This window comes from Emys orbicularis, chromosome 2 (genome assembly GCF_028017835.1).
Source record: "Emys orbicularis isolate rEmyOrb1 chromosome 2, rEmyOrb1.hap1, whole genome shotgun sequence".
Classification (NCBI taxonomy): Eukaryota; Metazoa; Chordata; order Testudines; family Emydidae; genus Emys; species Emys orbicularis.
The window spans coordinates 207,682,991-207,703,200 of NC_088684.1; the positions used below are offsets into that span (position 1 = coordinate 207,682,991).

At 42.4% G+C, this 20,210-nt stretch overlaps 1 protein-coding gene across 2 annotated transcripts in view; it reads left to right on the top strand.

Moving 5' to 3' along the window:
* The window catches only part of PDE1C (phosphodiesterase 1C), a 441,585-nt gene that overhangs the window by 349,953 nt on the left and 71,422 nt on the right, over positions 1-20,210 (top strand). For both annotated transcript variants that reach the window (XM_065398465.1, XM_065398466.1), the window contains 5 exons: positions 145-245; positions 1,163-1,291; positions 12,200-12,301; positions 13,911-14,031; positions 17,692-17,773. In XM_065398465.1, the coding sequence (XP_065254537.1) occupies positions 145-245; positions 1,163-1,291; positions 12,200-12,301; positions 13,911-14,031; positions 17,692-17,773 (535 nt within the window). The remainder of the gene's footprint in view (positions 1-144; positions 246-1,162; positions 1,292-12,199; positions 12,302-13,910; positions 14,032-17,691; positions 17,774-20,210) is intronic.

Below are 20,210 nucleotides of genomic sequence, written 5' to 3' on the forward strand. Positions count from 1 at the left end.
TTTGGAACAGCTGACAGGCTGTAGGGAAAGGTCAATGATGTGCAGTGTGTATTGTCAGCAAGAGAGAGCTTGCCTTAACAGATGAAAGCCTTAATGCATGAGAAAATGACAGCTTATCTGATTGCTCTATAATCTCTTTTTCAGCACTGGCTGACAGAGCTGGAGATCTTTGCTATGATCTTCGCAGCTGCCGTCCATGACTATGAACACACTGGAACCACCAACAACTTTCACATTCAGACACGGTGAGGCCTTTGTAAATTACTTAAGGAAAGGAGGGAAGAATGCTCATTTTGTCTATACCTGACTCTTCTGGGACTCTTTTTTGTGTTGTGTTTTCTTTTAATATATAGAATAGGTTAAAGAATTGTAAGTGCAAGAAACTGAGATATACTATATTTTGTGATCATGAATATCTTCCATTCATTGGGACAAATTCCTCTGTTACACCAGCATAAAGTTGGAGTAACTCCACTGACTTCAAATAGAATAACCTCAGATTTACACTGATGCCACTTAGAAGAGAATTTGGATGAATAACTCATATTTCATAAACCTGCCAGTTGCTAAATAAATGGTCGGCCATGCTCAGGGCTGGCCCACAACATTTTGGCACCTGAGGCGGGTGCCATGACGCCCCCATGTCCCCTCACTTGGGCCAAAACTTTCAAAGGTCTCAATTCTGCCTTCTTCCCGTTCTACTCTTCTCATGGTACTGCTCTGCTACCTACCCCAATAAAGGAGAACTAACAACTTAAAATGCCTTGTTCAAAAATTTTAAGTAACACTTAACTTTCACACAAAATAAGAGTTTTACCTTAGTAAGAATCGAGCAAAAGCCTCATCGTTTCACCCAATGACTGATATTTATGTAGTATTTAGCAGCCAAATGTCTCTCAGCACTCCTTTTAAATCTTTAATACAGTATTTGGGTGGGTCTTAAGTGCGAATGTGGTTTTGTGCAAGGCTTTTCCCCTGAGGTGAATTTCAACCATTCGTTTTAATGTTTTTCCCAGCTACATAGCAATGAATAGAGCATTACACTTACTATAAAAATACCAATATATAGTCTGTAATTGTGAATCATAGTAATATTTCTGAATGCGAGACTGACACATTATGGAAAGAAACATAACTTTTTCTACATTCTTTTCAATTCTAGGTCAGATTCAGCCATTCTGTACAATGACCGATCTGTGCTCGAAAATCACCATGTCAGTGCAGCCTATCGCCTTTTGCAAGATGACGAGGAGATGAACATTTTGTCTAACCTCTCAAAGGATGATTGGAGGTAAGAACAAGCAGTAAGGCCGTTTGGGGAAGTTACAACCGGGCCATTTGTAGTTCTTACATTTCTTTGAATAATAGTATCCATCAAAATATAATATACAGCTGTATTTTTATTACGAAGAGAAAAGATATTTAAAAATCTTTATCCTATTTTTACCCCTCTCATTTTCATCTGCTCTACTCTTAGGACTACATTCAGAAGTGATGTGTGAAGTTATTTAACTTGTAATGGAATCTATTCATTAGTCTCTCATAGATCTCCCTTCATCCACTTATCATTGTGTAGGTGAATATACGGGTGGCCTGATTTTCATTTACACAAAAACATAAATTACAGTTAAGCCCAGTCCGAGGCCCGTTTATACTGCCAGAACATTATAAATGAGTTTTAGTGTAAATGAGAATCAGGCCCACAGTGAATAAGTGGGTGTAATAGACATGCCAAAAAGCCAGAAGAAGGTGTAATTTAAAACAGGCACTCCTGATGGAAATAATTTATTTGCAAAAATTGGCATTTTTTAAATAACAGATTATTCAAACTGAAAGAGGGCTTTCTATCTCCTTTTTAAATGAAATATCTGACATTTTAAAAATAACAATTATGCATAAAACATATATAGTTACCTGGGCCGGACAGGAAGAATCTTAAATGAATTGTATTAATCAGAGTTCTTTCTCACTGGAGTGATAGCATCCCATCATGTGTTATTGCAGACAAACATATACTGGTTCATGTATGCATTCAAACTGAACAAAGTGCTGAGCACACTCAACTCTTATTGACTTCAATGGAAATTGAGGGCACTCAGCAGTATTTCTTCGGGCTCTGGTAAACTAGGTCAGGGAGGGAAAGTTCACCCTCTTCCTCCTCCCTTGGGTCTGTGTTCCATACTCATCCAGTCTTCCCAGCACAGAAACCCTCATGACAGGTGGAGCCAGGGAGGGCAACAATGTACCCCTATCTGAGCACCCGGCCTAAACCCCAGAACCACATGTGGTTGGTTTCATTCAAAAGTCAGCACTATGGATCACAGTTGTCAACTTTCACGCAACAAGCTACAAGCCAAAAACTAGCCAACAAGCAACTCATAATCCAATTAAGCCAAAAAACAAGCTCAATTTCTGTGTTTTTTTTCCGTGGCTGTCTGGCTATGTCTGCTATGGCTGACCGGCTAAGTATGACAAGCCACTCAACATCTTGTGGATTCATAAACAGACAAAATCTGAGGAAAAAACACGTTAACACTCAGAAAGTGTCACAAGAATCTTGAAAAAGGATTAAAACCCACTCTGTGGGTCATGGTATTAAAATCTAATTTACTTTTCAAGATCTAGGTTGTCTGTTTACTTTTTGCATTTCACTCACCTTGCACGGTGAAAAGGAGCTGGACGATTTCAGTTAACAGCATGAGGCTGTTATGTTTAAATTCAGTATTGTAAGGGATTTTTTAACATTTAAATGCAACTTGCGTTCACTCAAATTAGATATATAAGATATCAAGGAAAACAGATTTTTTAAATTGTAAACTTTCCCCTACAGTATATAAAATATAAACATAATTTCCTACAAACACACTGGGCCTATTTTTTCCTTGGCATAATCCAAGTAGTCATGGCACCTCAGTAGTGTTGGATTCATGCAGGTTGTGAAGTGCTTTGGCATGGAAGTTTCTGTACCTATGATGATGATATTTCAAGGAAGAGGGAAATTAAGGTCCCAGTTCAGCAAGGTACTAAAGCATGTATCTACATTGAAGTTAGTCGGACTACTTGGTGTTCAGAATTAAGGCTGTGCTTAAGTACCTTGCTGAAACTTAATGGGAGCTGATGAGGGAGGAGAAGAGACAGTGAAAAAAAATTAAAGGAAATTGTCCAAGCAGATTGGGGCCGAAATTTAAATTTTGCCTTAACTCCCTTTTGGGATGTACAAATCACAATGGAACAAATTCATCCCTACTGTAACTACACTGTCCTCAAATTTAAATGTGGGCCTATGGTACATGACCACTTGCTTGATTCTCTTCATTTCTTCCATTCTCCTCTCTCTCTTACCATCTTAATCCCCTCCTTCTTCCTCATAATATCATTTTAGGGACCACATCTTTCATCCCAATGCAGTTCACAACATGCAGTCATGGAAATGCTACAACCTCTTGGATGGAGGCCATCAGCTAACCACACAAGCAGAGCAAACTGTACAATCTTGTATTTGTGGGGGAGATAGTTTTGGCCAATGAAGAGTGTCATGGAAAGTCTTATCTCAAAGACCAACACACAGTACAAAACAAGGAAACTGGATTTATCTGTCTTAGAAAGATGAAGCACTGAGTCAACACTGGGAAATAATTCAGTCTCTAAACTGTTTGTGATAATAAATAAAATTCTACCTAGAGAACAAAATTAAATAAATAGCACTGTGATGTCCCTACCACCACTCCCTACACTCTTAACTTTAATGGGGAACTGTGCATTGCTTTGTCCATTAAATGAAAAGCAATAATTCATTCTGGGCTACAGTAAAAGGCCACGTGTCATGGGCTACAAAGTAGATTTTTAGCAGCTGATTTTGACCATATTCTTGGTAGTTTGAGCACAATCTTCAGAAAAATAGTCTGAGTCTTGAAACTTTAAAACATTGTTGTTTGAGTAGAAGCTACCCCCTCCTCTTCATAGTGACAGAACTAGAACTGAGCAAAAAAAATTGGGTGAACAGTTTATTCACTGGAAAAAAGCTATTTTGGTTGACCTGAAACTATTCATACATTTGATAAAAAATTGTCTAATCACTGGGCTAAAAGTTATAAGAGGGGCACCACCAGCACCTCCTGCTCTGTGAACCTTGGCCTTTAAAAACACCTGGAAACAACATTTCAGGTCAAACATGTTTTGTTTGTCCCAATGTGAACGCTCCCCCAGGGTACCCAGGGTTATGAGGCACCTCACCGCCACCTGCCTTTAGCGTAAAGGAGTCTTGTCTGTGCTTGCTGTGGATCGGCTCCCTGAAACCAACAGCCTCTGGCAGCACAAGCACTGCCTTCCAGGCAGGTCTGCAGGCCACATGCTTTGTACAGGTAGCAGAAGGCATGTACCCACCCCCGAGTCCTTGGAGCATTTCCTGCAGTGTCCAGTTCCTTCTCCACTGAACACTCAGAGTTACCAGGCCTGCTGTTCCCAAAGGACCAATATACACCAACTTGTAAGATTCAGCTCAGGACCTTCACTTTGCTTAATACCACAGCACTGAGATGTATTTATGGTGAAAGCAAGAATAAGTTTATTATCAAAGAACAGAGATCCTAGTAACAGTGAGTAAGAATATTGGAAACAAATGGTTACATATAAAACAAAATCATAACAAGCTTTCTAGAGACTAAACTTGACTAACAGGTTAACCTCCTGTCGAAAGAAAATGATTACATCCAAAGTTGTCTCCAGCATGTTCAACCAAGCCTGGCTGAGACCCCTTTTTCATGAAGCAAAATCACTGTCCTTTTACTTCCTCAGTGAAAAGCGACCGGGCGTCATCTTTGTCTCCCAAATACAGTGGAGCAAACCTTTGATATACAGCTCCAGATAGGGTTTTCTCTCTCCCCTCTTCCCTTTCCCACACCACTCATTTTCTCTTCCTGTTAATTTCTTTCTGAAGTCCCTGCAATCCTTCATTTGCATTTGGTGATAGGAGACCCATTGTGAATGAGACAATATAAATATCCATTGTTTGACAGAAAACCTGATTTTCACGTTTGCTGGTGACCAGTCCCTAGACATAGCTTAATGGGATTAAATTGGGGTGGAGGGCGGATAATTTCCATCCAAGAATATTAAAGGAACTAGCACATGAAATTGCAAGCCCAATAGCAAGCCTAATGAATTTGTAAATTCAGGGGTCATACTCTACGACTAGAGAATTGCTAATATAGTTCCTATTTTTAAGAAAGGAAAAAAATACAGGCCTATTAGTTTGACCTCAATTGTATGCAAGGTCTTGGAACAAATTTTGAAAGAGGAAGTAGTTAAGGACATAGAGGTAAACAGTAATTGGGATAAAATACAACATGGTTTTACAAAAGGTAGATTGTGCCAGACCAACCTGATCTCCTCTTTGAGAAGATCATTGATTTTTTTAGACAAAGGAAATGCAGTAGATCTAATCTATCTGGATTTTAGTAAGGCATTTGATACAGTTCCACATGGGAAATTATTAGTTAAATTGGAGAAGATGAGGATTAATATGAGAATTGAAAGGTGGATAAGGAACTGGTTAAAGGGCAGACTACAACATGTCATATTGAAAGGTGAACTGTCAGGCTGGAGGGAGGTTACTAGTGGATCGGTTTGGGGACTAATCTTATTTAACATTTTTATTAGGGACCCTGTCACAAAAAGTGGAAGTGTGCTAATAAAATTTGCGGATGACACAAAGTTTGGAGGCATTGCCAATATAGAGGAGAACTGGAATATCTGGACAATCTTGAAAACTGGAGTAATAGAAATGGGATGAAATTTAATAGTGTGAACTACAAGGTCAGGCATTTAGGGATTAACAACAAGGATTTTTGCTATGAACTGGGGATTTATCAGTTGGAAGTGACAGAGGAGGGGAAATACCTGGGTGTATTGGTTGATCACAGGATGACTAGACTGTCAATGTGATGCAGCCATAAAAAAGGCTAATGCAGTCCTAAGATGCATCAGGCAAGGTATTTCCAGTAGAGATAGGGAAGTGTTAGTACCATTGTACAAGGCACCACTCATTTGGAATACAGTGTCTCCCCTGTTTAAGAAAGATGAATTCAAACTGGAACAGGTGCAGAGAAGGGCTATGAGGATGATCTAAGGGATGGAAAACCTGCCTTATGAGAAGAGACTTAAAGAGCTTGGCTTGTTTAGTCTAACCAAAAGAAGGCTGAGGGGAGATATGATTGCTCTCTATAAATATATCAGAGGGATAAATACCAAAGCAGGGAGAGGAATTATTTGAGTTAAGCCCCAATGTTGACACAAGAACAAATGGATATAAACTGGCCATCAACAAGTTTAGGCTTGAAATTAGATGAAGGTTTTTAACCATCAGAGGAGTGAAATTCTGGAACAGCTTCCAAGGGGAGCAGTGGGGGCAAAAAACCTAACTTGTTTCAAGAATGAGCTTGATAAGTTTACGGAAGGGATGGTATGATGAGACTGCCTGCAATGGCATGTAGTCCATCTGTGACTGCTAGCAGCAAATATCTCCAACGGGCTGGCGATGGGACAGTAGATGGGGAGGGCTCTTGAGTTACTACAGATAATTCTTTCCTAGTATCTGGCTGGTGGGGCTTGCCGCCATGCTCAGGGTCTAAGTGATCACCATAGTTGGGGTCAGGTAGGAATTTCCCCCTGGGTCAGATTGGCAGAGATGCTGGGGGAGGGGGTCATCTTCCTCTGCAGCATGGGGTCACTTGCAGGTTTAAACTAGTATAAATGGTGGATTCTCTGTAACTTGAAGTCTTTAAATCATTATTTGAGGTCTTCAGTAACTCAGACAGAGGCTTAGGTCTATTACAGGAGTTGGGTGTGTGAGATTTTGTGGCCTGCAATGTGCAGGAGGTCAGACTAGATGACCACGATGGTCCCGTCTGGCCTTAGAGTCTATGAGTCTATGACTGTAAGAATACATTTTCAGTATATATACATAGCATCCATCCATACATTTCACAATGATGTTCATGACCAAAGTGACACAGGCTTCAAGACATCGCCTGACACTCTTTGGTAAACTAGAATGTACATGCCACACCCAAGAGATTCCTTGTAACCTCTCTGCACTCCCTTTCCAGTTGGTATTGAGAAGCTCTAAGGTGTTACCCAGACTTTGATTCACCAAAAATGTTTGGAATTTTTTTGAATTTGGTTTGACCTGAATTGAATTTTTATTTATTTTTCAGAACTGCCAGTGAACTGAAAAATCAGTTATTTGCCCAGCTCTAGTCAGAATGCATGTTCCTTGGTATACTCATTTATCTTTGAAGATTCTAAGGCCTGGTCTACACTAACCCCCAAATTCGAACTAAGGTACGCAACTTCAGCTACGTGAATAACGTAGCTGAAGTCGACATACCTTAGTTCGAACTTACCGCGGTTCAGACGCGGTCCACACGCGGCAGGCAGGCTCCCCGTCGACTCCGCGGTACTCCTCTCGCCGAGCTGGAGTACCGCAGTCGACGGCGAGCGCTTCCGGGATCGATTTATCGCGTCCAGACCAGACGCGATAAATCGAACCCGGAACTTCGATTGCCAGCCGTCGAACTACCGCGGTAGTGTAGACCTGGCCTAAGAGTAACACATCTCCTTTAAGAAATACATTATCTGGTTTAGTTAGGTTTGAAGCTTTTCCAGATTGCTTAATTTTCCTTCTTCTTCATTAGGGCCTTATTTTGTAGCTGCTGCACATGAAGCTGCTGCAGAATAATGGCCATTGTTCGGATGTACCATAAGGCCAACATTTTGAAATGCAGCTTCTGATTTTGGGTGCCTCCATCTTAGAGTGTCTAACCTGAAACACCTTGGGCCTGTTCCAGAGGTGCTGAGAACTCACAGCCATAGATGGGGTCAACAGGAATTTAAAATACTAAAAAAAAAAAAAATCAGGCCCAAAGTATCTCAATCTGGGCAATAAAAATCCAAGGCCCTTTAGATCAGAAGGTATTCTTGAAAATTTTAGCCTAACCAGTTTTAAAGATTTATCACATCCAAATTTGGGTTTATTTATTCATTTTGAGTTATCTGATAATTTGAATATCCCCTACAGCAATAGGTCCGGGTGCTGATTCTGGACAAGACTCAGGCATGCGCTAAAGTGCCTTTTCTGAACGGAGGTCACATTAAGATTTAAGACTGCAATAGAAAAAGTGAAGACAGACTTGGGAAATGTGTCTGTCTGTGCATATGGGTTTTATCAATTTTATGGTGTTTAATCTTTCTAGTCTGGGAATGTGTTTTCAGGGAAGGTTCTTCTATCCAACCAGCACAGCAGACCTCTTTGTGGCTTTTGCATGTGCGGGGAGAGCAGATGAGCCCAGAAGAGGTCTGCTGGGGGATCAGGGAGAAAAGAGCTTAGTCCTTAATTTAATTTTCAGCACTTTTTCTCTTTCACATTAAAGAACTGTACTGCTTCTTAAGTATTTGAAAAGTTGATAGGTTGCTTCATCTGACAAATCCCATTTACTAAAGTAGTCAACAGGTAAATTATAAAACTGAAACTAAAACAGATCGCACTGAATTATGAAAATAAATTGCAAAGAGAACAGATGCTTTCCAAGATACTGTTATGGATCTCTTTTCTGGCACTGCATTTCTCTGCTAATAATTTCCATGCAGTTTACTGAAATAGAGCATATTTAGTACAAGCCCTTACTGGCAAGTACAGGATTAAAAAGGCATCTGGAAAATGTTGAGCTCTTCAGCTCCTATCAGTGTACAGCTCAGGAAATAGTGTCTAATGAAGGTTTTCATAAACCATTGTTAGCAGACATGGAGTTGTGATCCAACAGTTGGGATGTGATCTCTCATACCATATAATGCCGTGTGTGTTACTGATGTTTTGTTAATGCAGGTCAGTTATGCCTTTTGTAGGCTTTTTGAAACTTTGGGATGCATTTGCGAAGGTTCAAGATGAAAAATTTGCCTACACATAATCTTCATTTGTGCATGTAACAGACAGGCATTTGCACAAGCAATTATATATTTTTCTTGTCCAAATCCGGTATTTGTATGCGTGCAGTGTGCAAGCATGCACATTTTTGTGAGTAATGCCAGCCTTTGAAAATGTTGCCTTTAAGGCAATGTTGTTCCTTCCTTTATTATTTTCCATGAGAATAAAAAAGTGAGACCCACAATCCATGGCTTATAGATAATTTTCTGCTATGCACAAAAATGCGTGCATTTGACTGAAGTGGAATGGACAAAGCACTATGCTGTTGGCAACAATCCTGCTATTGGGCCCCCGGGTATGGACTAGATGACCTCAATAGGCCTTTTCCACTCCAATTTCTGTGACTTTATGGGGATTTAATTCTTTCAGTAGGGCACAGCATAATTTGGGGTGGGGCTGAGAAAAACTGCATGGAACAAAACATCAAAAAATATTATGCAACATTTCATGAAGTGAATGTCCTCAGGGGAGTTGTCCTAAAGAGCAGGTTAAAGTGGTCTCCATCTGGAACAATGCAAGAGATTTTAAAGAATTTATGTCTGTAAATTAAAGCAGACCGGAGATCAATGATCCCAGCCTACTGATAGAACTACAGTACACCTGTGACTCATGAATGCATAATTAATTAGTCCAGGTGCAGTAATCAGTGGTAAAGATAGCATAGAAGTATTACCATATTACTTACAAAAATGTATAGGATTTTTAACCCATGGTGGAAACATTGCAGCGTTGATTCTGCCCTCGATGATTATACCAAAATATTCATGTGTAGTCTTCCCCTGCTGGTGGAAAGTCCATCTGGAGATGCTGGGAAGCATATTCAAATGCCTGCCACAGCAGCCAGAAAAGTGGTCAGGGTGTGTGGCCAGGGCACCCATGAGGTGTGCTGATTCAGTGTGTCCACGGGGCTGTCTCCATTGGTGGGACTCCCGTGGAAAGCCAGCTCCAAGGTAGAGCTGCTCTTCTCCAACAAGAACCCCTCTGGGACAGCAGTAATGCAAATACCACGTGCCCTCCCTCTGGAGTACAGCAGCCCTTGACAGCTCTGTGGAGGAGAAAGGGGCTTTGCAAATTGCAGTTGCCTGTCGCAGCAGGATGAATCAATCCCCTGATGTATTGGAAGATTAGATTAGAATTCAGGATGGAGCCATTTCCCTATGAAAAGATCATAGGGAAATAAATTTTTTTTTTAATGGCCTGTTTCTGGTGAATATGAGCCCAATTTCCAAATGAAGTGGGCCTTTCCAATCAAAAACCTGCAAGAAGTTGTATTTTCACACATTTTCAATTCAAAAATATTTCTAATTCCATCTAAAGCACTTTTATGGCCCTCACTACTGTTTTCAAGCATCTCAATCTTTAAGCAGGGAATTACATCAAAACTGCTAAACAAATCTGAGGACATACTCACAGACCACGTCACTGAAAATAAAAAGAAGATTGTATATATGATAGACCAGAAAGTTTTGATGGTTTAAAGTTCTGAAAAACCCACATTGACTTCTAAGGGATTTCAATCTGATCCTTCCCAAGTAGGATTTTTTTTTAACTATTCATTCATGTATTCATTGTGGAATAGTTTGGAGTAGTAATATCAGGAGCACAATGTGCTACACTTGAACAGAAAAGTTGTTTTGAAAAAAAAAAGTGCTATGGGGTGGCTAGGGTTAGAGTTAAACACTCACAACTTAATGACATTTCTCCGTCTGTCTAACGTGATAACACTGCGTCCAGTCCCAAAATTTCAGAGAATGTTCATTGCATTGAAGGGCCAGAACCCTATTGATTTGGTGGGAAAATCTGAAAACCAAAAGGCAGAAATAGGGGAACACATGAACCTCCCGCCAGCTCTTTAGTATAGCTACAGCCTCAAGCACCTCTGCTATTGCCTATTGATCCAACCAGTGCTTAACTTGTAATGAAAGAGGTGCCGGGGCTCAAGCTGGACGGCCAGAGAGTGGCAGCTGCTGGCACTGAAGGCAGTGCTGCCGCCAGTAGCAGTGCAGAAGTAAGGGTGGCATGGTATGGTGATGTCTCTGCTCATCCTGCCTATGGAATTTAACATGTTGACTCTCAGAATGACTTATCTCCTAGATAGAAAGAAGAGGGTGTAAGGGGTGTAAGGGCATAGGGGTGGGGAGAATGGGGCACATGGAATCCCTGGCAGCAGGACGAGTGGGGGACCTGGTATGGGGAGTGGGAAGAAGGGGGGCACACAGAATCCTAGCATGGAGGGCAAAGTGGGAATTGAGGGAAAGGAATAATGAGGATTCCCACTAATCCCCTGGCATGGGGAGTAGGGGGATGGGGCATGCAGAACTCCTGGGCGTGGGAAGAATGAGAGACCCTACTGTGAGGGAGGGGGCAAGGAGGGGTGCACAGAGCTCCTGCCTTAGGCAGGAATGGGGGACCCTGCAATGGAGGGCTGGGTGAATGGGGGAGCACACAGAGCCCCTGCCATGGAGGAAAATGAAAGGTATGGGAGAAGTGGGAATGGGGATGCTCAGAGCTGTTGTATGGAGGGGAGAATGGAGGAGCCTGAAATGAGGATGGAAAATGGGGGGTACACAGAGACCCTGGCAAGAGATTTAGGGGGAGAGGGTTCAGGAAGTCCAGAAAAAGAGGGGGATGGAGTTGGGGGGGAGGGGGGCAGAGGGATGCAAGGAGCCCCAGTGTGTGCAATAAGTTCAGTTTGCACAAACTGTGAAGTTAACATACATGAACTTTCCATACCAGTATTAAGACATCTACACAAGCCATTTAGTTTTTCTAACTAATCTATTTTAAAACTGATTTAGAAGGTAAGTCGATACACGGTTGTGTTTCAAAATTCACTTGCTCCTGCCAGGGCATGCACACTATTTGAACAGCCTGCGTGCTTCCTTTTAAGAGCCTCCTATAGAAGAAATCGATTTGGGAGCTTTGTGTTTAATTGAAAAGAGCGGACCGTAATGGACTTGTCAGAAACCTCTGGGATTTCTCTTAGCAAGAGTTAATCATCTGACTAAATTGCTTGCTCTGTGGCTGGTATTTACAACATGAGATCCTCCTTCCTCTCTTCTTTTGCCCTGATAAAGTGAAGAGTTCAGTGACGCACGTGGAGGAGAGTGGAAATGTCAGAAGTGATTTGCAGCTACCCAACAAAAGAAGCAGCGGTGTTATTTAACTTGTTTCTCTTTCTCTTTCCTCCCTTCTCTTGGCTCGATATCTGCCCAAAAGGGAATTCAGGGCCTTGGTGATAGAGATGGTGTTGGCCACTGATATGTCCTGTCACTTCCAGCAAATCAAAGCCATGAAGAATGCTTTGCAGCAGCCAGAAGGGTGAGTCACCTCCTGACACTGTGTGCAGTGAAGGGCTGCATTTCAGCTGGTACTTTGCAATTGTATTAAACTTCAAAAGTCTCTCTCCGGAGGACCCTTTGATGTCCACGTCTGTTTCTGTTGTTGGATTTTGAATGAATTCACATGTGAGCACTCAGGCACGTGCCCGTATGATATTCTGGCGGGCCACAGCATCTAAATAGCAAAGCTATGGGATAAACCAGCCCATTCATTTTCCTTTTCTTAACAATACAGGATAAAGGGCACGTGTGATCCAGCTAAGAGTATGACTGAAAGAGCTTGATTATGGCCTCAGGTCACAGGTGCTGGGAGCAACACCTGCTGCACAGAGTACAGCTTGTGCCTCCACTGCAGGGAGCCAGCTCTGTAATCGGAGACAATAGGGAAGCAATCTCAGAGCCACAGAGGGCAAGTGTGTGCTATAGAGCAGGCAGAACAGTATGAGGAAGGCCTTCTCCTCTCCGAAGATCATCTGTGAGCCACTTAGAGCCCTGAGTATCTCCTCTACTCTCCCCCCGCCCCCATACACACCATTTTATCCGAACCCTCAAAACTCTGAATTGTGGGTAGTATTCTTCCAGCCAAGGAGGGCTTAGCACATGTCTTCCCAGAGCCTGCCAAAACTGTACCTAAATCAGACATGGACGATTCCAACTGCTATCTCCTCTCAGGAGCTGGCTTTAGGCCGATTTCCCCCGATTCCCGGGAATCGGGCCCCGCGCCTTAGGTGCCTTTTAAATTTTTTTTACTCACCCGGCGGCAGTCCGCTCCGGGTCTTTGGCGGCACTTCGGCGGCGGGGGGTCCTTCAATGCCGCGGAAGACCCAGAGCCGAGTGAAGGACCCCCCGCCGCCGAAGTGCCGCCAAAGACCCGGACCGCTGCCGGGTATTCAAATCGGGCCCTGAGGTCCTAAAGACGGCCCTGGCTATGTGTATTACTTCTGCAGCACTCCTGCCAGTTTGGGGCAGCGAGAGATTGGGATTACTGCATGGCAGCATCCATCATAATTCACTAGGCTCCTGGGCTAGCCCCTCAGTGGCATGGCTTTAAGAAGATTTCAGCCTTATGTAGTGCCTCCAAAGAGTCTGAGTTTCTTTTCTGATCTCTTACCTGCACCAGCTTTTTACCGGTGGAATTCACATGGTTTAAATGGAATTACTGTTCATGCTTATCACTGTGAGATCAGACTCAAGCCCTAATTGTTTAAGCAAGTCAACAGACTAAAATAATCTAGAACTATTTACTGATTGGAGTTTCATGGACTCTAACCCAGCTCAAACTGAGACTATCAGGAACGTTCAAAGCTCACTCATTCACACACAAAAACTCTGCAAAGAAAATAAGCAAGACTAATGCTCCCAGTTTCCCGTTATGCTTTTGAATGACTCCATTACTAAAGGAAAGGTTTATGTTAGGGAAGTTAGATTAATCTTTAATAGTTGTCAAGTTTTATAAACACACAAATCAATCTATTAGTAGCCTAGCCAAAGGTTATGGTGGCCTCATTTACTTGCTTAGCTGGGTTTTTGTTCTTTCTCTTTCAATACTGGTGCAGACAATTAACTTGTTCAGTCATTTGGGTTTGCAGAATCGACAAGCCGAAAGCCTTATCACTGTTGTTGCATACAGCAGACATCAGTCATCCAGCCAAGGCCTGGGACCTTCATCATCGCTGGACCATGTCCTTGCTAGAGGAGTTCTTCAGACAGGTAGTCTTGGGACTTTACAAAATTATTTTGTAGTTTTGCTGACAGAATGAGAGATGGAGTGGGCGGGCTTGGGATGGGAGAGGGAGAATGAATCCTATAGGTCAACATCTTCTTTCACTTATATTTTTCATAGGGAAGATGCCCACTGTAGCAGCAAAGTAGATACAATTTTTCTTTCGTCTGACTTCAGTGAGATTCCACTGCTATGTCTGATTGTAAGCTAGTGTCTAATATGTTGTCCTTATCAATATATTGGAAATTCTCAATCTTTCAGACATCCAGCAAAACTATACCTAGAACCCCTGAATGAGAATGTGTATTTCTAATGACCAAAAGGCAGAATATCTAACATAGTACCCAGCTTGCCAACCATTGAAGATCTTCAGGAATTGGGTGCACCTAAGCGAAAGTACTCAGCATTAGGTCCAGACTATCATTTCTTTCAATAATGAGTCTTCCTATTTCTCTTTGATCTGACTTTGCTGCCACTTCAAAACTCCATTTTGATTTCTACTTCGCTATGAAGTCATGGAAACCAATAAAGCTCAGTACATTGTAAATTACAGAGCTGGACATACATCATCATAAGTGGTGAAAATTATGTTGCGCTTTCTGTAGACATGTGGACTGGTCTAACCTATAGCTCTCGCAGGGCCTCCTGTTGCCAGAACCACAAATCCAGACACATGATTGATTCCTGTGTGATACTCGTAAGATCCTCCAACTGGTCCTAAGAGGGGTTGGTTTTTTTGTTTTAAGTACAATAAAAGTTATTTTTTAAAATTTATTTTTAATAGCAAAAAAACTTTTTAAAAGGTAGTGCTGGTCAAAAAAAGAAGAAAAATCATAAACATGTTATTGACCTTTCTCCCCTCTTCAACTTCAAAATTTTTTAATATTTCCAAATGTTGACTAGCTCCATAGATGGTTGAAACATAGGGAGAAAAAAATCAGTGAAAATGCCATTGAAGTTTATTATTATTATTTTATCTTAATTTCAAAATATGGACAACATTTTGAAATTTAAAAATTTTCTACCATAAGAACATAAGAATGTCCATACTGGGTCAAACAAATGGTCCATATAACCCAGTATCCTGTCTCTGACAGTGTCCAGTTGGGAATTGGTCCTGCTTTGAGCAGGGGGTTAGACCCCCTGAGGTCCCTTCCATATTCTATGATTCTATGCTTCTGGCAGTTGGAGGTTTAGGGACCCCTGAACATGGGGTTGTGTCCCTGCCCATCCTGGCTAATAGCCATTGATGGACCTATCCTCCATGAACTTATCTAATTCTTTTTTGAACCCAGTTATAGTTCTGGCCATCACAACATCCCCTGGCAATGAGCTCCACAGGTTGACTGTGTGTTGTGTGAAGAAGTACTTCCTTTAGTTTATTTTTAAACCTGCTGCCTATTAATTTCATTGGGTGATCCCTGGGTTGTGTGTTATGTGACGGGGTAAATAACACTTCCCTAATCACTTTCTCCATACCATTCATGATTTTATAGACCACTGTCATATTCCCTGTTAGTCATCTCTTTACTAAGCTGAAGAGTTCCAGTCTTTTAAATCTCTCCTTGTATGGAAGCTGTTCTATATCCCTAATCATTTCTGTTGCCCTTCTCTACACCTTTTCCAATTCTAATATATCTTTTTTGAGATGGGGCAACCAGAACTGCACACAGTATTCAAGAGGTGGGCATACCATGGATTTATATAGCAGCATTATGATATTTTCTGTTTTATTTTCTATCCCTTTATTAATGATTCTTAATATTCTGTTAGCTTTTTTGACTGCTGTTGCACACTGAGTGGATGTTTTCAGAGAACTTCCACGATGATGCCAAGATCTCTTACTGAGTGGTAACAGCTAATTTAGACCCCATCATTTTGTATGTATAATTGGGATTATTTTTTCCAAGGTGTATTACTTTGCACTTATCAACACTGAATTTCATCTGCCATTTTGTTGCTCAGTCATCCACTTTAGTGAGATCCCATGAAGTTCTTTTCAGTCAGTTTTATGAAAAGCCTCAAATGTAAATATAGTGTGGTAATCCCAATTTAACAAGGATACTACCACCTTGGTCTGGAACCATTAAAGTGATTTACTTTTCAAGAGATGGTGATATACGTGCTAAGAAAAATGTCACCTCACAACATCTTTATGCTTTTCCAAGATAGAAGGTGGGGGGAGGGATAGTTCAGTGGTTTGAGCATTGGCCTACTAAACCCAGGGTTGTGAGTTCAATCCTTGAGGGGGCCATTTAGGGATCGGGGGGGAAGTTGGGGCTTGGCCCTGCTTTGAGCAGGGGGTTGGACTAGATGATCTCCTGGGGTTCCTTCCAACCATGATATTCTATGATACACTTTGCAGAATAGTCACCTATTGAGTACATATGCGATCACCAAAGAACTGGTGAATACACAGGGTCCAAAGGGATACAATAAAGGAAGAGTGTTGTTACTTATTTATTATTGCACCCAAAGACCCCAGTTGTGATTGAGGCACCATTTAATCTGGCTATGTACAAACACAGAAAAGAAACATCCAGGACTTCTCATGCCCACAGTTGATTTCTTTGGTAGTTTAAATTGCTGTAGTATATTTTGGCTCCCAGTCACAACCATGTGGAACATCGTCACCGTGCTCTACAAAGTAAGAGCGGGATGTTGATTTAAAACATTGACACTAGCATATTTCACAAGCTATTTTAAATCTGAGTGGTCAGTGGGGAGTACTGGCAGATGTATGTTATCTCATGTAAATTATTGTCCTCTCTGCTCACAGTTGTCTGTTTCAGAGTGAAACAAATTAAAGGGTGTTTTGAGCAAATGCATTTTGAATGCACACAGTGAAAAGGGTTGGCACAGAAGGGATTTTAACACTTGATCTCCTGCATAATTGTGTGATGACAGGGGAGGGCATGCAGCTCTGGTAGCTGGAAAATGTGTCCAGGTTTCTGAGTTTCAGCATTTCTTTTGGGCAACAGCCCTACCAGCTGTAGCACACTGAGGGTCTCAGTATTTTACTGGGGGGATCTGAAGTGGTGAGATCCACCCTGTGCAGATACAAATGCATATAAAGAAATACAAATAGAACTCAAACCCTGGAGGAGGAGTCCTGACACTGATACTCTCTCTTGGTGGACTTACTCTAATAATAGAGTTCCGTTACCTGTTGGTTTCACATGAGAAGTGCTGTATAGAATCCTCTTGGGTTTTCAAGGTGTTCCACAGAAACACCCAAAAGGCAAAGAGTGCTGTGTAATCAAGATTTACCCGAGTAGATGTTTTAGAAATAGGATTATGTGGTTTATATTTAGTGGTAGATGTAAATTGTATTAGAGAAACGGGAGCTGCCTCCTTCAAAGTAGGGTGGGGGAGCATGCAGAATAGAGTGGGTGCTGTTGCTGCAAGAGGAGGTTGGCCTGTAGTTGAACAGTGAGGTGATAACTGTCCACAAGAAGCTCTTAAAGAAAAGGATTTGGATGCCCAGAATAAACAAAGTTATCCTTTAAAAAGCTGAGTCTTGCAATTAAGGGTGTAACATGAGCTTCAATTAAATAAAGAGAGAGGCCCTTCCAGTGTCCAGTGCTGTTACAGATGTTAAGCGACTCTTGTTGTATTCTAATATGCTCTCAATTTTGTTTCTCCAGGGTGACAAAGAAGCAGAACTAGGGCTTCCTTTCTCCCCACTGTGTGACCGCAAGTCTACTATGGTAGCTCAGTCTCAGATAGGTATGTCATTTCAATGTACTTCACTTAGGACGCAAAGCAGCAATTTAAAGGGGAAAAAAAATATTCTCTCCCCAACGGGAGTAAGATCATTCTGGGCTCTCATCACTTTGAATTGGTTTAGAAGGGGGGGGGGGGGGAAGAATCGCACTGGCGTTATTGTCCCTAAATGGATGATTCTAAGATGAACAGCTATCACATTTAGTTGATTTATGAGAGTTGTACTAAAGGGGAACTGAGTTAACACAAATGCTACTGCTGGACCAACCACTATGCATGGCTGTATGGCGGCTGCTCCTTGGTTCCTGAACACTGCAGAAGACACTTGAAGCGGGGATCCTGGCTTCAATACATGTTACTTTAGTTTTTGACTAAAGTCATTGTTTTGCTCATTTAACTGATTCCCTAACCTTCTAACCCACCAGCACTGTTCCAACTTCTCCAGTCAGCAAGCATCACCCCCAACCTTATACTGGCTCCAGCCACTGCTTCTTGCCCCCCATCCAGCAAGGGAGGTGGGAGCCTACAGTGAACCAAAACAGTGCTTCCTTTTCCACCTCCTACTCCTGCAGGAGAAACTGTGAATGGGGTTTGGGGAGAATGATCCCGAAGTTGTTGAGCGGCATGGAAATGGGGAGGGGGCAATAAATCTGTAACACTGGAGAGGCAAGAAAGAGGGGAGAAGCAGCCTAGAGATGTGCAGGAGTTTGGGGACAAGAGAAGATACCGGGAGTTGTGGAGACGGGTTTCCGAGGTTGAATGGGGGAAATGAAGGAACGAGAGGAACAAGGGGCAGGGGAAATGGAAAGAGAAAGGGACTGGTGGGTGGAAGGGACAGCAGTAGTAACTGAGAAAACACTGGGTATGTTTACATTGCAATGTAAGCCCAGGGTTTGAACTCAGGCTCAAGCCTAACCCCGCTTCCATCTACACACAAATCCCACTAACCCAGGGCTTGGATCTAGGGTCCCAGGAACTCACAGAGGGGGAGGGTCTAAGCCTGAGTCAAGCCGGGACCCAGAGTTCTAGCTCTATGGATTTGCAGTGTACATGCGGCCCCACTGGACTCGTGTTCTGGGAGTCCATCAGAAGTATTCCACAGTTCCACAGGCTGACTTTCTTTGACCTCTGGACAGTCAAGTTTTATGCACAGTCAAGTTTTCCGTCACTGCACCAGGAACAAAGGACTAAAGCGACCACATTTTGGGCAGGTGTTAGAAGGTGGGGATATGGGTGGTTTGACTCTGGCCTGCGTAATGCAGTGTACAATGTACACACTAGAAGCCTCAGGTTGGGACCCAAGGTTCAACAATCCCTATCCTGGGGTTGCAGATGAACATAGATGCTCAAGCCATAGGTTGACAAACCGAGGGTATGCTAATTTGCGTTGTACTAACCCTGGACTTACATTGCAGTGTAGATACACCCACTGACACCAAAAATGTGGCAGAGGGAGAAAGTTTTAAAGAAAGGTGTGGGGGAGGAGGGGAGTGACTTCGTTTTTTCCTCCAAACATTTTATAACCAAGCTGAAAAAAGTGTAAAAGGATGAAATTTCACAGCTGTCCCCAGCACTGTCATGGGATGAATGGAAACCCAGATCCAAACATCCCTGAACTTTGGAGAAGTTCAGATCCATATCTGTGGTTTAGGGCTATCCCTAGTTCAGCTGTTTTCTCACATTCCCTTTCAGACTGTCATGTAAAGCTTCAGAGCCAGAAACCTCCTCAGAGTCCAAGTTCTTGGGATACTTCCATCCCTATTTTTCCAGTCTCCAGAGGTTCAGACAGTTCAGTTAATCATCTGTACTAATAGGCTCTTATTCAAATCATGTCTGGTCACCTAACCTTTTAATGTTAATCCCTCCCTACCTGAAACACAGAGTTTTACCTGGGAAAGTGGATACACACACAAGAGATACTACACTACTACTAAGGGCAAAATGGCTCCATAGGCACCCCAGACATGCTGGAGGGGGATCAGGCAGGGACTGGAAAATACAGGGAGGGGAGCTGCAGCTCAACTAGAATCCCTGTTGGGGACCCCCAGGCTGTGCATGGCTGCTGCACTTCTCTGGAAGGGGGTACAACAATGTTCCCCACTCCCAGCTCTCCTGGCTGGTGTGGAGCTAAGGCCTCACCTTCCACACACCCCATTTCAGGCCCTTTGCTTCTGCAGAGGCTCTAGGAGGGAGCAGGGGCCATGCTCCAAGGAATTCTTCCCAGCTTCTGTGCAGGGCACAAGCCTGTGTGAAGAAGCTGCTTGTACCTTCCTCCTCTTTTGTATTCCGTGCACAGGTCGGCCAGAATTTGTCTCTAAATAAAAAGACCCTTATGACCACCTCCAGTGTGCAAATCATTGCAGAATTAATGGTGAATTAAACCATTATCCAAACAATTACAGCTTAAGAAACAGGCACTCAATCAATAAGCAGAGAGAGA